Here is a 23,941-nt window from a genome sequence, read left to right on the forward strand (position 1 = left end):
TGGCGTGAATAGGAATGGTGTTTGGAGTGGCCGGGTGGGGCCGAGAGGGGAGGAGACACTTTCCTGCCATCCGAGGAGGCGGTAGGGAGAGGAAAACCTTTGCAAGGAACCTGCAGGCGCGATCCCTTCCCGCGTGCCCTGCCCAGGCGGTCGCCTGTCCCCGGCTGGGCCGGCCGAGGGCGCGGGAGGTGGCAGGTTTCGCGCGCTTCGGGACGGCGGGAGAAGCGCAATCCCGGCGTCCAGGAGGACAGGACACGGTGTCCAGGAGGACAGGACACGGTGTCCAGGAGGACAGGAGGCGCAGAGGACCATCCCTGGCATCAGACCCCACCCGCTACTCCTCTGGGTGTCTACACCCGTGCGCCCGCGCGTGTCTGCGCGCACACATTCCTGCCGCCGCTCGCAACTCCCACATCCCGGGCCCGCTGTCTGCCAGGCGCCGGATCCGCCTCCCGGCTGGACCGAGAGGGTCCTCGGCGGCGTCTTTAAGGCTTCGGTCCCCGCCCTACCCTCCTCCCCGCCCTCCCCCGCCTGAGCTCCTCGGTGTCGCCTCGGCTCCTCCCGACATCCCCACGAGCCTGGCGGTGGCGCGGAGCAGGTGCCGGCGAGCCCCTCGCATGCCGCTGCCCGGCCCGAGGTGGTAGCGGCGCCGGGCGCGCTCCGCCTGTCCCTCCTCCCGGCCGCACTAGGGCTCCGGCGCGCGCAGGGACATGTCGGTGGCGACGGGCAGTAGCGAGGCGACCGGCGGGGCCGGCGGCGGCGGCGGCGCGCGGGTTTTTTTCCAGAGTCCCCGGGGCGGCGCCGGTGGCAGCCCAGGCTCGAGCAACGGCTCGGGCTCCTCCCGGGAGGACTCGGCGCCCGTGGCCACGGCGGCCGCTGCGGGGCAGGTTCAGCAGCAGCAGCAGCAGCAGCGGCGCCACCAGCAGGGAAAAGTGACAGTGAAATACGATCGTAAGGAGCTTCGGAAGCGGCTAGTGCTGGAGGAGTGGATCGTGGAGCAGCTGGGACAGCTGTACGGCTGTGAGGTACCTGGGCGCGGGGCCGGGAGGGTCTGGGGCCTCCCTCGCCCCGCCGGGTTAACACAGGAATTCTCCAGGGCTCCGGCTCCTGGCCGCGCACTGACCTGGCTGTGCGGGACGCAGGGCTGGGAGCGCGGCGCAGCGCGTTCTCTCCCCACGGTGCCCTCTGGTACCAGGGCGCAGCGACTGGGACGCCTGGGTTCAGCTGCCTGGTGGCCGGAGAGCTCCGGGCCCCCTTGGTGGCCGTGGGGAGGGCTGGGTCTTGCTCAGTGATTTTCCTTTCTCTGAGCTCTGGGCGCTTCTCGGCTCCAGCTGCAGCTACCCGAAGTGGGGCTCGGAGGGACTCACCCCAGCTGCGCACAAGCCCACGAGAACAACACTCACTGCTGGGGTCCCGGCAGCCCCGATATTGGTGGAGAGGGAGCAGGGAAAAGACTGCAAGCTGCTTGACGAAGAGGAGAGGTTCTGGGGATCTTGGGGGCCCTACAGGTTCCTGAAATAATACATCGAAATCATGAACGGAACACTTTCCCTTTACCCGCGGGCCCCGACGCTTGTCCCCATAATTAGTCCTTGCATTACCAAAGCTGCACACGTTGGGCTTTGTTGAAGCAGCTTTCTTTTTTCCTGCCCAATTTCATTTCGTCCCGTTGATGGACGCAGAATGAGAGCCTTGGGCAACCTGGAAGTGTGCCTGGGTGGAAGGAAGGGAGCCTGCGGGTGGTGTGCGGGATGCCTGGAATCCCCCAGCTCCCCCTCCGCCAAGACATTTACTTCCCAGAGTTCAGGGGCTAAGCTTAAGGAAGTCTGATTGCCGTGTATACATTCGATGTAAGGAGAAATATTTAGAATAAGCTATATCAAACGTGTAGTAGAAAAAAATGAGTGAAGCCAGAATGATCTCCCATGAGTCTTTCATGACAGTAATTGTAAATGAAGCATTCTACTACTCTTAAGGGAGTGAAGTTTGGAAAGGGTGGAAGAAAGAAGAGGGTTAATAATTAAGGATGTGGCTTCTGAGTTAAAGATTGGTTGCATCCATAGGACTGTTACCTTCTTCAGCAAAAATGAAAGCCAGATGAACGCACTGGCTTTTCCACTGGTTTAGATTTCACACATTTTATGGCCTGTTGTGAATACATATTTTCCTTAACATTCTCATCCTGCAAGGAAGCAACATTCTCATTACAGGCTCCTGATGAATTATTATGATATAATGAAGCTTGACTATTTGACTAATGGGCTTGTAAAAATATAGTATTTCTCCAGACCAGCTCTTATAAAAAGCCATTTTAATTGCATAAATAAAAAGTGGCCAAAATAGAAAGTGTTTATGGGATTTTTTAAATAGGAAGTTGGCAAAACTCTTTAAAGAAACAATATATTTGATTTAGCTGGGATTACTTGAGGGGGATGGCTGTGCTCAGTCTTGCCCCTGTAGAATCCAATTAATTTTCATTTATTTCATACTGGTCTTTATACTCCATTTTGGGTTTGGAGAAGATTTGGGTTAATAGAGAAACTATTGTTGAGATTAACAATGCTTTAGCAATGCTCCTTTTATGGGAGACTAATTAAATGGAGCTTGGGAAAGAGCTCCAGCCCCTCAGCAGGTTGGCAAATTATGCGTTTTGAAAATTCTTCAGAATAATTGGGAAAAAATGAAGAATTGAAAGCTCATGGTATTAAACATATAGATTAGGTTCCTGTTTTAAAGGGTAAATATGACAAATCTTTTCCTTGTACTTCTCCCATTTCAGAGCTCAGCCTATAGCAAACAGCTAGAGATTTGAGAGGTTTTGTGGTAAAATGATACAAGATGCTATGTGCTGCCCGCTTGTCATTAAAATGTGGCAGGTATTTCTCTTCAAGTTGTTTGTTCTGTCATTGTTGATTGAAAAAATATTAAGTCATTGAGAAGGTTGTTGGCAATTTGTAAATTCTATGCTGATGGTACACCATCGAATAATAAAAAGCATGTGGCATAATAAGTAGCCATATAAAGGTTTGTTTTCTTCCATCAATTTCTCCACTGGCAGAACTCTATTTTTAGCCTCCATTCTCTGGTCTGGTAGCCTTTCCTTGCTGAGAGTTTCAAGTATTTCAGCCTCTGGTTTGTGAATCAGGAAGGACCCACCTGGCTTATAGCTCTGAATCTCATGAATATGAAGGTTAGGAAATGTTCTCTTTACAGTTAAAATTGGTAATGTTTCCAAATGTTTATGCCACGAACTTGACACCAAAAGCCAACTTGCCAGAATTCAAACTGGCCAGAGGCCTACGCTGTCTGCCAGGTTGAGGGAGAAGATGAACACGTATTTAATTTCAGAAGAACTTGCATCAGGCAGGTCAGCAGTTAGATGACTTGTCCTTTTCAGAATGGAAGACAGTGGTCTTTTAGAGTGGTGTAACGCATGATACTTTAAAATTAGAACGGAGTGGGAAAGAAGAAAGACACAGGATAACTTCCTGGCTGTGGTTTTATCTAGAAGTTTGCCCTGGCCAATAGGTTTTGTATGGAGAACAATACAAAGACAACATTTGCGAAGTACTTACTATGTATTTGACGCTGTTCAAGGCCCTTTGTACGCACTGATTCATTTAGTCTTTACAACAACCTATATGAGGAGTGTGCTGTTATTATCTCTGTTTTACAGATGAGGAAACTGAGACATAGAGCGGCTAAGAGGCTTTCCCAAGCTCACATAGCTGCTAAATGGGAGAGGGTTGCGGGTGGGGGTCAGAACCCAGGCAGTGTGGCTCTGAGTCCTTATTCTAACCTCCAGGCCTGCCGGTAACTCTGCAGGGTCTCATGCAAGAGAACAGATGGAAGCCCTCAGAGCATATGTCTACATATTTAAAAACTATGAATCAAGCTAATGAGCATTTATGTAAGATGGGTTCTATCCTCCAACCTTGACAACAGTATCTTCATTTCGGCCTGGAAGGCTAGGTCTGAACTTTGAATTCTCAAGACTTCCCAGAGCTCGGAGCTGATTGGGAGGATCTTCCCCTGGTCCAGGGCCTGCTTCTCTTGGCTTTTCACCTGTGATACAGTCTTACCTGGCGAAGAGCGTTGGGTCTACTTGCACAACCAGTCTGGCCACACCCTCTGCCACCCCTTAACCATGCCTCTGGCTCCTAGCAGTGGCAAAGTCCCCAACTTGGGAGGCCAGACCTGGGAGGAGCCTGTTCATGCCTTGGAAATGTCTTGGTATTTGATCAGGGAGACCTGGGGACTTGGACTGTAGCCTAAAACCAGATGGAGGGACACTGGTTCTGGATGGGTAAGTCCATTTGGTCCCAGGAACCCTGTAAGAAGGGAGTGTGGCCGGAGGGGGCCCAGGGTTATGGTCCCTCTTACCCAGTCTGAGGGTGGTATCGTTAAACACCACATCACACAACCTTTTGGTTACATAAATAAATGTTTTTTGTAGATTCTAAAATGATTGTGTGTTTATAGTCATTTTCCACTTAACCTTTTTGTACAAGTAGTTCCATTTTCACCTAGGAATTTGACTATAATGGAACTGAAAGGTTAAATCTATATCTACATTTTAAATATTTCTGTTTTAAGACATTTTTATATCTCTTCCAAACTCTGATGGTTTTTAAGAGCATTTGAAATCTGGCATAGTGTCTACTTTGACAAGTATTGCAAGATGACTTACTGGATAAGTCATATCAATTTCTCCTATCTTGCCCAGCATCACGATAACATCTGTACCTCCAGTTTTGCAATTTGATTTGCTTTGGAACTAAAGCCTGTTATTAACCTCAGATTACTGAAACGCCTGCAGAAGCCTAGCCATAAACAGGCTTGTGCACGGAGGGTGTCTTACTGGGTTATCCTGACTGTCTGTTTAGGAGGTCTCTCCTTTTGCTACAGCTTGTCTACATTTTAAAAAGTGGTTTCCAGCACATTACACCTTTCGTCTTCCCTTACTCCCTCCCATCCCCATTCTGTAAGTCAGTGGGTTTTAAAGGTTTTTTGATTTTCCAAAATTGCTGGTTATGACCTTCTAAATTGACTTTGTAACACATTTTTGGGGATTGGGATCTGCCATTTAAAAAATCCTGCTGCCGAAAGGGAAAAGGCTGAACGTATGTAAGAGAATTAGCTGACATTCACTGAGTGCTTTCTGTGTATCAGCTATGGTTCAGGTACTCCTAGTAACAATCCCTGATATTCCCATTTCATGGATGGAGATGTGGAAAAGTTAGGAAGTTGCTCCAGGGCCCTCAGCTGGGACGTGACTGAGCAGGGCCGTGTCCAGGAAGTCAGGTGTACGTTTATCACTGCTTCCCGAGGCAGGACAGAGCTGGCACCTTCTGTGAACCCTCTTCAGGTTGCCTCCTCCCCAGATGCAGCTGTTGTAGCTTCTGAGTTGACCAATATTGCATTTGGGGGAGCCCTGGTGTCAGTGGGTTTGTTCTTGTACCTGGATCAGGCCTCTTGTTTTCAGTTCAGGTCCTTGCTTTGTATCTCGATTCCCGCCCTGCAACCTCAAATTAGCCTGCTTTGATGCTTTGTTAGCACCTCAGCTGGAAGGCAGAAACTGCTGTTTAGAACATGATTTGTGGATTATTTGGTAAATCCCCATTTGGATAGGTATTTGAGAATGAATAGGCTTTTAAACAAAACTACTTAAAAAAAAACTCCATAAACTGAATCTGTAAAGTATTAAGGAATAAATTAAACATGTTAAAAGTCTATGAATAAAAGAATTCTCAACTGCCAAAGGATGAAAAGGAAACTGTACTTAACATATTTCTCTGTAGAACAGTTGTTAGGGAACTCTGGGGTGGAGGCAGTGGGGACAAGAGTAAAAGCTTGGAAGCAAAGTGAACCGAAAGGTGAATTGTGGCCCCAGCATTTAGTAGTGCTTAGAGGTTAGGCAATTTCCATAACGTCTCTGAGCCTCACTTTCCCCCAGTGTTGGAGGAAATCATTCTGGCTGCTTTGCAGGGTTGTTTTGAGGACCAAACGGGCAAGACACGGAGCTGGAACGTATCTGGTGTTGTAGTTTACCAGAACCAGCCACTAATTGTAGGTCATTCTCTATGATGTGGGAGAGGGCAGGAGGGGGTTAGGAAAACAAAGTATTCATACTGATTTGGTGGTAGAATTTGGTGACAGGTGTGTGGATATTTCAGGGTCAGAGGTGTTAGTGTGTCTTTGAACTTGAACATGGGTAAATATTGGCTAGGTCATTCTCTTTTCTCCTAGAGTCTTCCTCATTCTGGAAGTTCCTTTGGATTTTTGTGTATGTGGAGAGAAGTGAGGCATCAACAATTTGATGGCAGGATCGGCCTTAATTTTCTTTGTATACGCCTCTAATAGAGCACAGTTCTTCAACCATCAAGCATTTGTTTGACTAAATGATAAAGGGCCAGCCTTCAGAGAACCTTTTTAAAAGTCACCAGTGTTTTAGTATCAGATTAGTTGGTGGTGTTTCTTCATCATAGTCATGGCTAAGGAAAAAAAGTCGATCTATGGTTTTGTTAATAATCCATACCAGGCTCCTGCATCATTACTGTTTTTATTTCATCATTATTGAAAAGTACACCTGTCTTCATCGACTAATTTGTTCGCAACAGGAATTTAAAGACAGTAGTTGCAGCTAATTGATTTTTAAGCTTAGATTGAGAGAATGCTTTTCAAAAGACTCCCATCCTCCCTTTTCTTTTGCTTCTACTCTGCTCGCTGCCACAATCGTTCTAAGATCTTTCTCACCCCATGACGCCTACTCTTTATCCACCGCAACCTGATGTCAGCTCCCGCCCCAGCTTCCCTGAGGACCTTCCCGTTTCTCAATCCAGTGGGTTTATGGGTCTTTATTTCACTTGATTTTCTGCGGCTTGAGGTGCCCTTCACCATTTCCTTAGGGAGCCTCTGGCCTCTGAGGCAGACCTCTCCTGGGTCTCAACTTCATCTCTAGCTACTCTTCTAGACTCCATTCTGAGTTTTCTTCTTCTGCCCGCCTCTTCAGTGATGTCTCACCAGGTCTTTGGGCCCCTGCTCTGTGCTCTCTCTCTTTTTTTTTTTTTTCGCTCTTGCATCCTCCTTCTGGGTGATATGACTATTCCTGTGGTTTCAGTTGCTGTCCATATGCTGACAGCTCTTCAATCTATATTTTTAGCCCAGATCTGTTTTCTGAGACTTATTCAGCTGCCCCATGGGAACCTCATATTCAACTGGTCTGCAAATGGGCTTCTCATCTTCCTCTGCAAACCTACTCTCCTTCCTCAGTTCCTTGGGTGAAAGGTGGGCACGCTGTCCATAGATGTCCCGGCCAGAGATGATGCTGGCGTGTTTCTCTGGCCTTTCCCTGCGGGTCACGCCCAGCAGTCGTGAGGTCTTGTTGCTGCTTGCTCCTCAGAGCTCGGGAATCTGACTCCTTGACGTCTCACCACCACTGCTTTAGTCCAGCACCTTGTAATTTCTTGCTTGTATTATAGCAATAGACACTCTGGTCTTGTGTCCCTCAAATTACTGCTGCGGCTAGCGCTGCATCAGACTGCCACCACCCCTCGACCATCGCTGCTATTATTACAACTTTGCTGCTCAGTAGAGCTCAGTCGAGGACCAGGTGATGTATACATTGTATCTCCTGCAGTTGATCCTGACAGTAACTTCATGGGACTATTATCTTTACTTCTTCCAGTTACAGAGGAAGCAACTGAGGTCAGAGAAGTTGTTGCTTGTCCTTGTCCAAGGTCACGCCGATTCCAAAGTCGCGGAGCCTCAGTTCTGCTATTGCTCCCAGCAGCTCTGTTCATTAAGTTGTTGCTGCACCCCCGTCCCTCATGAGTTCTCATCTAATCCTTGCGGTAACTCTGCAAGCTGTGTAGAGAAACTGAGGTCCAGAGAGCCTGAGTGACAGGTCCTGGTCAGAGGCCACATCACTCTCAAATGGCAGAGGCAGGAGTGAATCACTGTCTCTGGTTCCTGAGCGGGAGCCTCCTCCTCTGAGCCCTCACTGCCAGCTCTCCCTCACCCGAGGGGCTTCCAAGCCCCCTCCCCATGGCTGGAATGTTTCTAAAATCCAGGCTAGATCTAGTCATTCCCCACAGCCTTCAGGATACAGCCTGCAGCAGGGATCGGGGGCTTGCTGCTGGCACCTCTCTGGTCTCATCTCTTGCCGCTGACCCCCTCCAGGCCTCCTCAGTTATCAACCGAGATCCTATGGCAGGAACCCCTCCCCACTTGCTTCTCACTCTGCCAGAATCACTCCCTCCCTCCTCCTCCTCCTTACCCGCCCACCTCCTACCTGTTCTCCTCCAGGAAGCCTCTCTGATACATGTCATCACTGGCAGGCTGGCTGACAGGCCTTTGCTGACAAGTGCATACCTCTGTCTTGGCACCTTTCTGTAATCCTGTCTCCTGGGCTGGTGATAGCTTCTTGAGGGGAGACTCTTCTGGTCCCTGCAGCCTTGGTGCCTCTCACACACCTGGCTGCACTTAGGTGTCCAGGACCTGGCTGTCAAGGGAGTGACACAGAACCTGGCCCTGTAGACCAGCTGGCAGCATCTTCCAGTGCCGTTGCATTTCAGAAATACATACCCCAGATTAACTGCATTAATGTGATTTGGCTCTGCCCATATTAAAAACGTGCTCTTCTGTCATTAACTTGGAAGGTTCTATTTCATGGTTATGGATTATATCCATGCGGTTTTTTGAAACTGTGAACTAAAAGGAAGTTGTGATGGAATAAAGCACAGATGCCCGGACGATTGAAGTCTTCAAAGGAAGTAATCACACGTTATTGCCATTCTTCTCTGTAATTTTAATTTTTCACTATGTACATGAATACTATTTTGTCTGCACAGTAATTGTTCATTTCTTTGGGAGTGGAAATGCTTGCTGTGTGAGGAAGGGATGAGTGCTTTCCCATTAGTAGATAAGATTCAGAGCGACAGGCTCATGCAAGCTTGATGGAAGGAGGAGTGAAAGCCAGGATTCTTGCCTCTGCTTAAAAGTTTGGGCCAATAAATTCTCACAGGGTTTTTCTTAGTCAGCACTGGCAGTTTGGAAATCTGTGCCACTGCATAAAAATTCAGAAAAAAGAAGAGGCCAGAGTGGGGATTAGTCTCTAAAACATCACTTTATGGTTGAGAAAAAATAATCAGAGAAAGTCTTTTCCTTTTTGAAAGAATCTTTAAAGCGAACTGGGGAAAGAACCATGGAGGGCAGGAATATCCTTTCGTTCATTCACTCATTCATTCCAACAGATATTTACATAGATGGGGAGGGGAAATAGGAAAACTTCATCCTTTTAAACCGTGTAAGAGAAAAAGAAGTGGAGGAATCCTTTCTGTTACAAGAGGAGCATGGAGGTGTCCATATGATGGGAAGCCATTTGAGGTCAGCATACAGTTGTGTTAGTGTTTTCAATACATTTATTTACTGTATAGTGGTTGTGCTCTTCTTCCTTTACTTGAAGCCTGTTTTCAGGAAAGGGTATCATAAATTCATTGAAAGTATAATGCAAATGATTAAAAACACTTGAATTATCTTTCATTTTAATAGGAGGTAAGGTGTTGAGGAAGAAAAAGTCATCACTTTAATAGCTGAATTTTGGGAGTTCATAAACCAGGGCTGTATCATCTATGGGTTGTGGAGCTTTGTTGGCATCTATGAAATCTATGAATCAAAACATGTCCGTTGTTCCCAGCATGATGTTGTGGGAAGGGCATGGGCCTGTGGAACCCTGTTCTAGGTTCTAGGTGACCTTGGCAAGTCATAGTCACAACAGGCTTTTGTTTTCCTCATCAGAAAAAAAAAGAAAAAAGGGAGGGAGGTCTAGAGCTTTCAGGCTCTAACCTTTAAAGATTTTATAACAAAGCTGGCCATGCATTGGGAAAAATGAGATTAATAAAGAGAGGGTGATATTTGAAGCAGTAATAGAGAGTCTTTCCATCTCAAAGCCAACCTGAGACCATCGGACTAGTTCACCAAAGGATCATCTGATTTACATAGCTGATTTCAGGAGCTGAAGTGAGTGTATCCATCCTTCCCTTGGGTGATCTCTTGTGTGACACCGCTTGGATGGAAAGGGTCAGCTGGAGAATTTTTTTTTTTTAAATCTTCCTTCCCCTCCAGCTTTCCTACCCACTGTTGACTTCCAAGTTAAATTTGAAATCTAACAGTACAGATACTCATAGCTTCCCTATCTGCCTTTTTTTTTTTTTTTTTTGCATTTAATTGGGTTAACCTTTAAGAAGAGCTGGCATATTTGACTTAAGGCTTTTAGGCATATAATTTATAATTTTGGCTGTTAGAGGCCTTTCCTGTTCTTATTATTTGTCCTTTATTTTGGCAGCTCATAATTAACTAATGGTGGTGTTTATTTTAACTTGAGAAAGATTTGTGTTGAGATATAAAATGAGCATCTGAGAGAGAAAAGTGCAGCAGCTTTAGGAAATAAATTTTTAAAAAGGCAAAGACTACAAATTAGCCTAAATAAGAGACTGATTAAATCTGTACTAAACAAATTAATTTGCACTGGGGAATTTATTCCTAGAATGTCACTATAGTTGGTTTTAGAACTAACATGACAGGATAGAAAAAAGAAATTAAGATTTTTCATAGACAGTTCTGGTAGGAAGTAGAAAGGAGAACTGATTGCTCTTTATAACATTTGTTTATTTTGTTTCATGCTAGAATCCATAAAGCACCATCAGATAATTCCATTCAGTCCATGCAAAAGCTCTGTGATGTAAGCAGTTACCCTGTTTTTGAAATGAGGAAATTGAGGCTTAGACGGGCTTAGTAACACGCCCATGTTTAGATTGCCAGTAAGAAGAGGAAAACTCAGACTTGGAAACCTTGGAAGCCAAGAACATCAGTTTCACCTTCACTCTCTGATCATTTCCATGTATTCTAGCATGTTTGATCAATACACTGGGCAAGCCTTTTCTGCTTAACTTATTTGATGTACTTCTAAATATATTGTATCTTAGTTGAACAATTTATAGTGTTCTGGGTTTTTTTTTTTTTTTTGATGGACCATTTACAAGATTCAGCTGGTTCTTTAGAAAAATTCAAATCCATCCGTTCTCGACTATACATCACAGTTAAGTGTGCTACTTACTTCTGATGGCCAGGTTAGTTCTGGAGTCTTTCTGCTCTCCGTCTATTCGATGGAATTTTCAGGTAAAAAGTTGGAAACTCACTTTAAATAAGCCATAGGATACAGAGTGGGTATTTTATCCTACATGTTTGAAAATACCAAATATTACCATTGACATGAATACAGTAAAGAAATTATGCTTCATCAAATTAAAATGTGAACAACCCTTAACTTCTTTTGTTTCTGCAAAAGGATGTTTTTGCATAGCCACTTCACTGGTTTCTGCAAATATTAATTGAATCAAACCTGTTTCAAGCCAAGCAGGTAAGGTGCTCAATTTTCAGATTGGTAAAGATGGCTCTTCTGCTGAGTTCTAGTGAGCTAATAATACTCCACATAACAATTCTAATTAGTCAACTGGTTTTTCTCCTATTTGCGATGGGGTGTGGCAGCTTTCTGACAAGTCAGAAGAAAATGAGTCACTGATTTGGTACTAAAACATGATTATGCTTGCTATAATGAAAACGCACTACAAATATTACAACTGAAAAAAGTAACATGTACTATCTGGTAGACAAATGCCTTTTGTTAAGCTAAAATATTCCATTTCTTCATCAAATCCCAGATGGTTCAGCACTCAGTAATCTTATGCCAGAAGCATTTTATATGGATGGATGTTGAGATAATGGAAGTGTGTGTGAGTGTGTGTGCGTGTCTGTATCTAGGTAAACAGACAGACCATCACCCAAACGAGCCCGAGACTTTAAAAGCATTTAGTTGTCAGTCACGCCTCAAACTTCTGGGATATCCCCATGTTAAACTTTGGAGAGGGACTGTGGGCTGCATTTAATAAGTGAAAGATCCTTAGGTTGAGTTAACTCCATTAAAGAAGAAGAAAAAGAAGAACTCGTTTCTTTATCCTTGACACCCTACTATAAATTGTCTTGCATAAAGCAATTTAAAACAGCGAGGGAGGGCAAAGAATGAGATACAGATAACGTGTTGAACAGTAAGGTCAAATTCAAATTCTCAAGCCAGCCGTTATAACTAGGGCACTGACCACTCGGCTGCCTCCGTGGGTGCGAGGCTGAGCTCTGAGCAGCCCGGGTGGGCGTGGGTGTGGACTTCGCCTTCCTCCCAAGGAACTTAGGTGATCTTTTTTAAGTCACAAAATCAAAACAAACTGAAAAGTTTTTAGATATGGTTTCTTCCTGGTGGTAGGAAATAGGCTGTCTCATCTAAGAGACCCCTGTTGGTTTGGATCATGGTTCTTTTTCCGTCCTTTTTGCAGGACATCACCTTTTAAGATAGCCTCTCCCATCTCCCTGGGGAAGGACTGGACGTTGTCTGCCCAGAAGGACAGGGGAGACTCTCCCCACCCGCCTTTATTCGCAGACTGGTCATGAGCCGTCATCCTTGGCTTCCTTTAATTTCCGCCTTTAAATAATATAGCTCTCTCAGGGATGTTTTGAGTATTAATGTCAAAAAATCATCCTAAGAAAAGCCCAGGATATTTATGAAAGCGCCATTAGCAACAGCTGCGATCATTTTGTCATGATTAATTCCGCCTTATTAATACATATATTCAAATGAAATGTAGGTCCTTTGGCCAAATAGAGAGAAGAGGCTTTTGAAGGTTTGTTTTGTTTTGTTTTGTTTTGAATAATTTTTGGTGGGCTTTACACCTTGATTGAAAATTTGAATCACACACCAGCTTTTGTGAATGTAGAATAATCTAATTAATGTCTCAGCATGAAAAAATCTTCTTATTGGGTTGCTTCAAGAGAATTACCTTTTTAATTCAAGAGAATTATCACGTCTGAGTTAAGTGACGATAGATAACATACATTCTGGATATAAATCTTTTTCATAGGATATCTTTTTTATATGCCTAGAAAAAAGACTGCAAAGACATAATAACTACAAATAGGGCTTTTTTAGTGTTGTTACGGGTAGTTTTTATTTTATGTTTTGAACAATGAACGTGTTTTCCTTTTATTAGAGAAACTTAATGTTATTTTTGAAAAGAGGTGGGAGTGGGATCTTGCTGTTTGTTGTCACCATAGCAAAAGGGCTCCTTGCTCTTCCGTGACGTGAGCTCTTTTTGTCACACAGCCTGACAATGTTCAGAGCAGCTTTTGGGGTGTTTTGCCTTCTCTTCTTTTTGAGATAGCCAAATGTTTTTATTTTTTAATTGCAAATAATTAAGGGAAAAAAATGAACCGACAAGTTTGTTTGATTCTTTATATTTTTCAGAATAACTAGTGGTCATGCTTTTGGAAATTAGGGTGTCTGTATTTTGGGTGGAAAGACCATCTCATGGTGCCACCAACCATGGGGCAGAAGGAAGGTTAGATGGAAGAGAGGATCACCTTTTATCTTCTTTCAGGAGCCCATCCCCATCCTCCTGCTCGAGGAGGGGCTTTCTTCATCTTCAGCCTTTCCTTCATGTCCAGAGTCATGGAGCTGTCTGTACTCTTAAGGTCTGTGCATTTCAAGTATGTAAATGTTACAAAGTACTGGACACCATACACACAAGACGCTCCCTCCCTGTCTCTTCCTCCCTTTGCCCAGATCTAACTGGGAGCTTGTCAATACTTTTTGTCCACATTTTGTCACTTTCTGCTCCCCCCAACCCACTGCTGTGTCACTGCCTCCCCTTTCTGCCAAGAGGGCTCATGCCCTCGGGTTTCTGAGTCCCTGGTTCCCATCCCAGTTCTCGTCTTTTGTGCCGTCAGCAGCGTTTGACTGCCCTGCCTTGTAGAGCCGCTCCATCCGTCATCCATCCATCAGCGCCCCCCGCCCTCCGCCCATCATCCCATCAGCCACTGTGTGGTCCATCTGTTCCTTTCTCCAATATCCATCCATCATTCCTTGCAACCACCTTCGACTTGGCCCACTTAAAAAAAAACTTTATTTTTTTAGATGGTTTTAGATTTGCAGAAAAATTACAAAGATAGTACTCCATGTACTTTACAACCAGTTTTACTTATTAGGAACATCTTAATTTAGTGTGGTATGTTTGTTACAATTAATGAACCAGCATCCATACATTATTTTAACTAAAATCCACACTTTATTCAAATTCCTTAGTTTTTACCTAGTGTCCTTCTTCTGTTCCAGGAGTCCATCCAAGATACCACATTACATTTTAGTTGTCATGTCTCCTTAGACTTCTCTAGGCTATGACAGTTTCTCAGATTTTCCTTGTTTTTTAATAACCTTGACAGTTGTGTGAAGTACTGTTTAGGTCTTTTGCAGAAAGCTGCTCAAATGGGATTTCACTGATGTTTTTCTTATCATTAGACATGGATTATGGGTTTGGGGGAGGAAGGCCATAGAGGTAAAGGACCATTCTCATCACATCCTGTCAAGGGGCTTCCTATCAACATGACTTATCACTGATGGTGCTAACCTTGACCACCCGGCTGGCATAGTGTCTGTCAGGTTTCTTCACTGTAAAGTTACTCCCTCTCCCACTTTCTGTACTGTATTCTTTGGAAAGAAATCACTATGAGCTCTCCGTTCTTAAGGAAAGGGGAGTTATGCTCTAACCCCTTCTGTTTCTACATAATTTGTATGGAATTCTTCTGCCTGGGACATTCGTCTCCTCTCCTCCATTTGTTTATCTAGTCAATAATTTATTTAAATCATTATGAACTTGGGGGTATTTATTATGTACTTTGGGTTAAAAGTCAGTGCTTCTGTATTTATTTTGTTGCTTAAATTGTTCCAACTTTAGGAGCTGTTTCAATTGGCTCCTTTATTATGTTTGACAAACTCCCATCATTGTGTGTGTGTATATGTGTTTAATACTTCTTCTCTTTCTGGTACTACAAGGTGTTCCAAGTTCATCTTGTATATTTCTTGTCCCAGGCGTAGAATCAGCCATTTCTCCAAGGAGATCTAGTTCCTTTTATTGGAAAGTGGTATTAGAAACCAAGACATGGATACTCAGTGTGCTTGTGGCTACTGGGGTGTCATTATTTCCAGGGTCTCTCAGCTGTCAGAGTAAGGAAATGTATGCGTGTATACTAACCTTTGAATGTACATGTGTCTGTAAATATTTCTATAAGTGACCATCAGTATCTGGATTAAGCAAACATGAGTTCAAGATGATGTCTTCAACTCTAATCTACTACCACATGGATTAGCCTAGCCTCTTTCTCTTGCCCATCTGTAAATTCTCACTCCATCAGTGAGACACGTGGGGTTCCCACCACCTGCCATCCATTCACTTAGTTGTTTGATTGTGGCATACATGTATAGCAGTGTCAGAATCATTAACACACACCCCTCGGAAAACAGCGTTATCAGCTAGAGTGCAGTGCTTATGTGCAGTTCACCTTGCATTTAGACTTAGACTCTACTGGTTTCCAGTTACTTAGGTCAGCACCTTTTCCCCATAGTGCCTTCAGTGGGCTTGTTTCATACATTTTTAATATAGTTACATTGTTTTGTCACATTCTGCATTCCATTTTGGGATTCCCCAGTCTCTTAAATTATTTTTAAAAAATTTGCATACTTGAGATTTATTCTTTGTCTCCTAGAGTTCTATATGTTTTGACAAATACATGGTGTCAGTGTATCCACTCTTACAGTGCCATATAGAATAGCTTCATCACCCTAAAAAATCCCCTGTGCTTTACCCATTCAGCCTCCCCCACTTCTCCCTGAGCTCCTGGTGACCACGAATCTTTTTGCCATTGCCACAGTTTTGCCTTTTCTAGAATGTCATATAATTGGAACCATGTAGTATGTAGCCTTTTCAGGCTGTCTTCTTCCATTTAGCAATCTGCCTTTAAGATTCATCTACCTCTTTTCATGACTTGATAGCTCATTTCTTTTTATAGCTGAATAATATTCCATTGTGTACTCAAAGGCACGACAATTCCGTAGCTGGAAGGACATCTTGGTTGCCTCCAGTTTTTGGCAATTATGAAACAATCTGGCATAAACATTTGCAGACCGGCTCTTGTGTGGATATAAATTTCAAGTCATTTGGGTAAATATGCCAGATATACTTTTAAATGCTAGGGACACAGATGTTAGGGATGTGGCAGGGAACCAGAGAGGCAAAGTCCCTGTGCTCTAAAACCAAATACCATAAACAAGACAAAATGATTTCAGCTTGTGAGAGATGCTGTGAAAGAAATAAAACAGACTAATGGGATAAAGAATAAATGACTGTGGCCAGGTTGATGGGACCAGGAACGGCTTCTCTGAGGAAGTTTGTTGCATTTGAACCAGGACCTAAATTACAAGAGATGTCACCAGCTGTGCAAAGACCCAGGAAACCGAGCTTTCTCCCAGTGGGCTCAGTCAGCGCTGATGGAACCTGACATGGTCAAAAGACTAGGGACAGAAGAAAATGTGAGATGAGATCATGAGTGAAAGTATTTTTTGAAAAACTTTTTCTTGTAGTGTAACATACAAAATACACAAATCCTAAGTGTGCAGGTTGACCAATTGTCTCAAGTTGAACCCACAGTGTAATCACCATCCAGGTCAAGAAACAGAACATTGCTAGCACCACAGAAGTCCCTGTTGTGCCCTCTTTCCACCGTTAGCTCCCCACCCACCGCCTGCAAGGTAATCTGATTGCCTTTTAAAATAGTTTTTATGTCTGTGTCTTTTGTTCAATATTGTGTGAGATGCACCCAAATCATTGTACGCCATTGAGATTTGTTCACTGGAGTTGCCATATAGTATTCTATGTGCAAATACATCACAATTGGGTTTTAATCTGTTCTGCTTTTTATGGGCCCTGGGGAGATTTCCAATTTGGGATTATTCTGAATTGAGCTGCTGTGAACATGATCGCACACGTCTTTTAGTGAACATATGTCTGCATTTTTGTTGGGTTATAGCCATAGCGGTGAAATTGCTGGCTCGTAGGGTAGGCATATGTTCAGTTTTGCTAGATACTCCTAGACAATTTTCCCAAGTAATTATAAACCTACATTCCCACCACAGTATCTGGAAGTTCCAGTTGTTTCACATCCTTGCCAACACTTGGTATTTTCACTTTTTCATTTTAACCATCTGTTAGGTATATAATGTTATTGCAGTGTGGTTTTAATGAAGTTCAGTCCTTTTTCATGCTCATTGGCCCTTTGGGTAGCCCTTTTGTGAAGTGCCTGTTCAACTCTTTTGCCCATTAAAAAATAAAACTTTGGATTGGGTTGTCTGTCTTACTGTTTTTTTAATGTATCCTGGATACTAGTCTTTGTACATCCTAGATATCAGTCCTTTATCAGAAATATGTGTTTTTTAAAAAAGAATGTACCTGGTGAACACAGCCCCCCAGGGGCTATGCTTCCATCTCTGTTTGGCAGCTAGTTGCTGGTGTGCTCCGTCCTGCCCTGTGGGCAGGGCTGAGGCCTCCTCGATCTATGGGGACAAAGCAGGGACAGGCATGAGTGGCTTCCAGACTCTTGTCCCTCCTAGGATCCATCCCACATTCCCTTGACCACAGCCTGCAAAACTGAACAGAACTGGGACCTTTCTTCCAGCTCTGAACATTCATTCTTTTCTATTCATGTTTGTTCGTTGGCCTTTGGTGCTGGCAAGTAACTTACACTTAAAAGTTTTTCTGGTATTCTTTTCTCTTATAATAAAATAAAATATTCCAGAAAAAAAGAAATATGTGTTTTAGTATTTTCTCCCACTTTGTGAATTGCTTTTTTCACTCTTTTAATGTTTAAGTGTTTTTGGTGAACAGAAGTTTGTAATGTTGGTAGTCCTGTTTACCAGTTTTTTCCTGGTTAGTGCATTTGCATTCTGTTCAAGAAATCTTCGTCTGCTCCAGGGTCACGAAGATGTTCTCCTCTATTATCTTTTGGATCCTTTGTGTTTTACCTTTGGTAATTAGATCTGTAATCTGTCTGAAGTTGATGTTCGTGAATGGTATACTGTAGGGATCCAGATTCAGTTTTTCCCATGGGGGCATCCAGTTGCCCCAGCACCACTCATTGAAAAGATCACCCTCTTCCCCACTGTGCTGTGGTCACAAAACAGGGGACCTTGTGTGTGTGGGTTTATTATAGATTCTGGGGACTGTGTTTTCGTGCTGGGTGGGACCTTCCCAATTTCTTCACCATACTCCATCTCCAGTTCCTGGCACCGTGGCCCCTGTGCTGTAAATGGTCAGTAAGTGCCAGCTAGTTGATGGTCAGGTCTAAACCTGCCTTTCAGTAAGAGTATGTGAAAACCCTAGGTTCAGGTTCAAAGAAAAGATACTAAGATTTCATTTTAGAGAAGACTTTACTTGACTAGTTAATAATATTTCTTCAACAGGGCCAGATATGAGTTTGGACAGGTCCTGCTGGCCTAAGTCCTAGGGAAGGCCAGTCAGCTTCAGACCGTCCAGTTGGTAAGGCCGCATCTGTGCAACGACCCAGCCAGCCACCCAATAAATATTTGTCACGGGCCTACTATAGGCCAGGCGTAAAGTAGAGCTATGAAATAATGGGATTCATTCCAGAATTTCTATTTTTGATTTTAGAACATTGGTTCTAAAATCTTTCTTTACAAATTAGACGCTCAGTGCAAGGAGGGTAATTTTTGGAATTTTCTTCTATTTCTGAGATAGCTTTGTTGTTCTATTATAGTTATTTAAAATTTTTGGTGTGTGACAGTCTGGGGTAAACATGCAACAATCCTAAGAATTAGAGGTTTTATGTTGCTATCAGCTATTTTAAAACAAAACCCTACAAAAGAAAAGGGATTAAACAAAAAAAAAATTTGAAGCACATTATTTCATCCAGTGAATTTAGTGAGCAGTGAGCTACTCTTCTTATTTTTGTAGTTTAGCATCAGCCCAAAGCCCACATTCAGGGAAACAGAGACACGCATTTTCAGGAGGTTGGCCTCGTGCCTAGGAGGGGAATCAGGGTCTTATATCAGCTTGCCCTGCAAGTGGACCTTCTGCTGGGCGCTGCTCCTGGTGCCTGTCCACCGGGGACCTGTCAGTGGATGGCATGTCCATGGCCACCATCTTGCTCTGTTATGCTGGGGACCCGGTTCATGTCCCAGGACCTCTGTGCTCCCTACCCCGGTCCAGGGCTGTGAATGAGAAGGGATGGACTGGGCGGATGCCCGAAGCTGGAGCTGGACGGTGGGGCCGTCTCCACTAGCACTTCCTTGCCCACTGCTGCCTGTTTCTGGTGGTTTCCAGTTGCAGCTGCTCAGAGCCCTTTGTGCACGCTGGGAGAAGCAGCCCAGGAGCTGGGCGTCCGCCTCGAGAGCGGGGCGTGGACTGGCGAGAGAACAGGGTGTCTGTGCTGTGGAGTATTGCTTATGGGCAGCGCTTTGATTTGTTTTCTTATTTAGTGAATGTTAGCCTTTCTTTTTCTTTTCTTTTTTTTTTTCTTTTAGTTTGTCTCAGTTGAATACTTTCATGTATCGAGTGAAACCTCACCTATCCAGAAGTTACTCATTTGGAACACAGTGGAAAACCTGAAAGAAAGCCGAGTGGGTAACTCTGAGAACCTGAGGAGCTGCCCTGGCGTGTTTGTTCGTTCTTTCTTGGAGAGAGCCTTAGGCTTTTGAGAGGGGCTGTTTACTCTTACTTTAGCCATGGTTTTAACAAGCTTGGTTTTCTGCCTTCTTAGTTCACTGAGACTTAGAAGCAGCAAAGCAGGCTGCTAGTAAGTACTGGGAGAACATCTCAAAGTGACAGCTGACAGCCTGACAGTAAGGGGGTTGACAGAGAATCTATAAAAAGCTCAGAAGATTGGAGCCATCTTCACAGGAGACAAAGAGCTCTCTGTGCATCTGTGGCCTGGAGGGATGCGGTGCAGCAGCATGTCTGACCCGAGTCCTTAAGAAAATACCCAGTTATATTGGTAGCCTGCACATCAGAAGGCAGGTTCACTTACAGCAATTTTCAGAAAAAGAGTGTAAACATTGGTTATCTGGAATAATTTGCTTACATGGTTAGAGCCACTGTTTTCCTCAAGATACTAAGCAGATAAAACAGTTCTCCCTTTCTCCCCTTGTCATCCCATCTCTCCTCCTTCTCTCTCCCCAGTTCCGCTGCCCTCCTCTTGCTCTCTTCCCCCCTTTTCTGTATCCCCTTCCCCTCTCCACCCTCCTCCCTGCCTTCCTCCTCCCGCCCCGCTGTCTCCCCTTAACTGCTTTCCCTTCCACTTTCTCTCCTCTCTCCCCATCACCTTCTCCTCCCCAGAACAAGACCATTTCCCATTTGCATTGTCTTTGAAGGACACTAGCATCTAGGGGGTTGCTGGTAAAGATAGAACAACCACCTCTCAGAGGAAAACTCCCCCGATGTATAGCACTTGCCCATGTCCTTGGTGTAAACACTCCTTCCATGGTTGATTTCAGGCTGCCATTGTAAAGTCACTGAACTTGGAGCAGGGAATTAACCTCAAGAGTGTAGACAATAGTGAAATGCAATGCAATCATCAGAAAGCGATGAGTTTTGAGTATTTATTAACTTTAAAAAATATAATTAATTTACTTGTGTGTTTCTAAAATTTAATTTTTAATGATGACTAATTAATAGCTGGCTTGTAAAATTCCTGAAAATCTGACAGTTCTCTCTCCTGAGCTGGTATCAGCCAGCTCCAGCACCCCATCAGAGCTGAGGGATGCTATGTAATCTTCCTAACAACAGTCTGAGCTCTGTGAGAGCATCCCAGAAGCTCAGAGATCATCTATTCTGGCCTCTCTGCCTGACACCTTAGTTCCACCTGCAGCCTGGTAAAAGGATGTTGCAGGACTCCTGCTGCTCAGTTTCTCCTGCCCCAGTATGGCATCCGCGACGGACACATTTGAAAGTTCAGGCACTTTCTTCAGCCCAAATTGGGACTGGAATTTAATCTCTTTCTCCTGTTGCTTTCTAGTTTCATTCTTAGGAAAACAACCTGATTTGTGATTTCATTAATTTAGCATAAGACATGTGTTTGTAGGGGTTCATTTAAAGACCACCAAACTATGTCATTAAGTAAAATCAACAATATTTTTTAGCATTTATTATGTGGTAGGCATTCAGGATCTCTCCTGTTTTTTGCTGAAGAATTTATTTTACTGATTCATCACTCATATTTTAAAGGATATTCATTATATAGGTTTTATTTAACCTGTATGTGTTCATTATATGGTATATTCATTCACAGGTATGTGTGTGTATATATATATATACCTGTATGTATGTATATATACATACACACATATGTATTTATGTATTTATTATATTGTACTTTCAACATTCAGAACTTCAAGTTATCATAGGTAGGACATACTTGATTCTCTCAGGCCAGTGAGACTAGACAGCTTTCTAGAAGATCTCTCCAACCTTGGGGCGCTGGTGCTTTTACGACCTGGTGAAGCTCTTTTGTGAGTATGTTTTTGGAAATGCAGCAGACCACGCATGGCCTTCTGTATGAGGCCCCATGGAAGGGGTGGGAAGAACATGGCCTCAGAGTCAGGAAGACCTGAGTTATTGAAGCTGAGGTTACAGGTTTTTTTTTTTTTTTTTTTTCCTTAAGAAGCCTTGGCTTGTTCTGGGTCTCAAGATAAAATTCTTTGGAAATGCTATCTGACACCTCTCCTGGAGGGCGGAGCTGCTGTAACAGGAAGCAGTGTGGGTTGAGGGTGCTGTGGGTGTAATGGGTTGGGGAGATGGGCTCGTGACAGGAAATGTGAGCACAGTAACTTGAGAGGATGGCACGGCAGTTCCATGTCCCTAGGAGGCCAGGTCTGCCATGGGGCTGGGTGTGGGCATGAGTTCGTGCCCTCCATGTTGGGCTTGGGCACCTGCCTTCTTGGTCTTGCATCAGCCACATGGCTGTCTAAGTTGGTCGATCAACTCACCGCCTGAACTCCAAACCTACTTGCCATGGCTTCCCTTTTTATTTATCATGTGAAGAACCACTCAAAAAGAGTTGGAGGGTTTTGATTTTGTTTTTGAAATAATTTTGAGTTTACAGAACAGTTGCAAAGATAGTACTAAGTTTTCCCACATCCCCTTCACCCAGCTTCCTCTAATGTTAACATCTTATAACTGAGTACATTTTTCCAAACTAAGGAATCCACAATATTCTTCTTCTCTTCCAGGACATAATAATCCAGGATATTTCATGGCATTTAGTGGAGTTTCTTTTTGACCCCTTCTCTCATGTCCCACTCGCTCTTGGAGCTGCCTAATCCAGGCCCTTACACCTGTCCTTCTTTTTCTGGAACAGGTGCCTGGACCCAGCCCCAGCCCCTTACCACTCACATGTGGACCCTGGCACATTATTATTGGACCCCTGTCCCCAGTTCCCCCACCTTCTTCTGAAATGCCCAGAGCATTGACTCTTTGCAGGTGGCTCAGATCTCTCCCTGCGTGAGAGCTAGGCTCCCCACGGCCTCCTTCCTCACCTTCCAATGTCATCCTTCCACTCTCCAGTCAACTTCCACGTCTTCTGCTGATGCCGGCTCTCTGGGCAGCCTCCTTCACACTGCTGAATATCTCATAATGGCTAACCTGAGTCCTACTTGTGTGCCAGAAACCGTGTTAAGCTCCTGACATGCTTTATCTCAATCTTCAGGACAGTACCAATGAGGGGGACTGATTAGGAAACTGAGGCACAGAGAAGGTAAAGTAACGGCCCACAGTCACAATACTGGTATGTGGTTGAACACGGATTTGGACTGAGGACCTTAAAGTTCATCAGCACACCAGTCTCTCGTCTCAGATTCAAGGTGGCCCAACGTTCCCCTCCCCCAGACCCTCCCTTTCTCAGTTAGGCTCCTACCCATCACCCAAAGCCCCAGTCAGGTCCCATCTCCCTGGTGTTTTGCATTGTAGGCTGAACTCAGTCTCCTTACCCAGTACTTCTTAGTATTTATAAATCAATTAAAAATAAACGCTATGGTCTCACTGCCCTGGCACCTGCCGTGTGCTGCCGGTGCTGTGCTTTCCTATGAGCGCGTGTCTTATTTTCCTAATTCGTCTGTAAGCGCCTCGAGGGTAGGAACTTTGGTTTATAACATATTGTGTCCTCCAGAAAGTCCAGCAGATTTTCCCTGTTCAATAAATGTGTTTTAAGAAGTGTGATTTCCTGGAATATCATTTGATCATGAATAGTGAAGTGTGCTTCTTTCTGGGTCTCATTCTACTTGAAACATACAGTGAATGGCTTGAACACTGCTTACAGTGCTTCTATGGCATTTAATCCCCATCGAGCAAATAATAAAACCAAAAAACAATCAGCCTTCCCCATATTAACTCTTTATCCTCATAACAAACCTATGAGGTGGGTGTTATCTTTAGTCCCACCTTAAAAGGGTGGAAAGAGGTTCAGGAACTCACCGAGGGCCACAGAGAAGCTGGTGGAGCAGGAAGGAATGTTCCTCGTGGGCCGAGTCTCCTTGATCTGTGACAGTGGGGTCTTTGCCAGCAGAGGTCACAGATGGATACGGAGCGAACCTCCTCTTTTTGTGAAATCAGAGCGGTCATTTATTAAGGATACAGAACTTTGGAATATGGAGCATATTTTTGAGAAAGTGAGTTTGTTAATATTGTGAGACTTGATAAATGTTTAACTCCTTGCTCTTTTTATGAGTGCTCAGTAATTTCCTTTGCAAAGTATCACATAAAAAGCACAAATAAAGGTGAGCTCCCTGGTTTGGAGCCTGCGAGGGCATTTCTCACCACAAGGAAGTTGCTGTGACGTTTCCAGGGTGGGGGTTTTTGGGGTTTGGTTTACCCCCGGGTGGAGGTAGGTAATTACCAAAATTCTTACTTTGTGTGGTTTGTCAGTTCCAAAGCTGAATCATTTTACAACATCTGACCCTGTGTTATTGGGTAACCATAACACATGGCCTTTAACTGTT

At 44.2% G+C, this 23,941-nt stretch overlaps 1 protein-coding gene and 1 long non-coding RNA gene across 3 annotated transcripts in view; one reads left to right on the top strand and one right to left on the bottom strand.

Moving 5' to 3' along the window:
- The first annotated feature begins 615 nt into the window (after positions 1-615).
- PPP1R14C (protein phosphatase 1 regulatory inhibitor subunit 14C) overlaps positions 616-23,941 on the top strand; it is a 78,925-nt gene continuing 55,599 nt past the window's right edge. Inside the window, exon 1 of one of the 2 annotated variants that reach the window (XM_032485154.1) lies at positions 616-1,025. In XM_032485154.1, the coding sequence (XP_032341045.1) occupies positions 711-1,025 (315 nt within the window). In that variant the 5' untranslated portion in view covers positions 616-710. The remainder of the gene's footprint in view (positions 1,026-23,941) is intronic. The other variant, XM_032485155.1, reaches the window with a different exon arrangement.
- Positions 15,292-23,551, bottom strand: LOC106729717. Its single transcript, XR_004322063.1, has 3 exons — positions 23,418-23,551; positions 17,385-17,488; positions 15,292-16,450 (listed from the first exon to the last, which is right to left on the bottom strand). It is a non-coding gene; the product is annotated as an uncharacterized LOC106729717 (long non-coding RNA).

Source organism: Camelus ferus, chromosome 8 (assembly GCF_009834535.1).
Source record: "Camelus ferus isolate YT-003-E chromosome 8, BCGSAC_Cfer_1.0, whole genome shotgun sequence".
NCBI lineage: Eukaryota > Metazoa > Chordata > Mammalia > Artiodactyla > Camelidae > Camelus > Camelus ferus.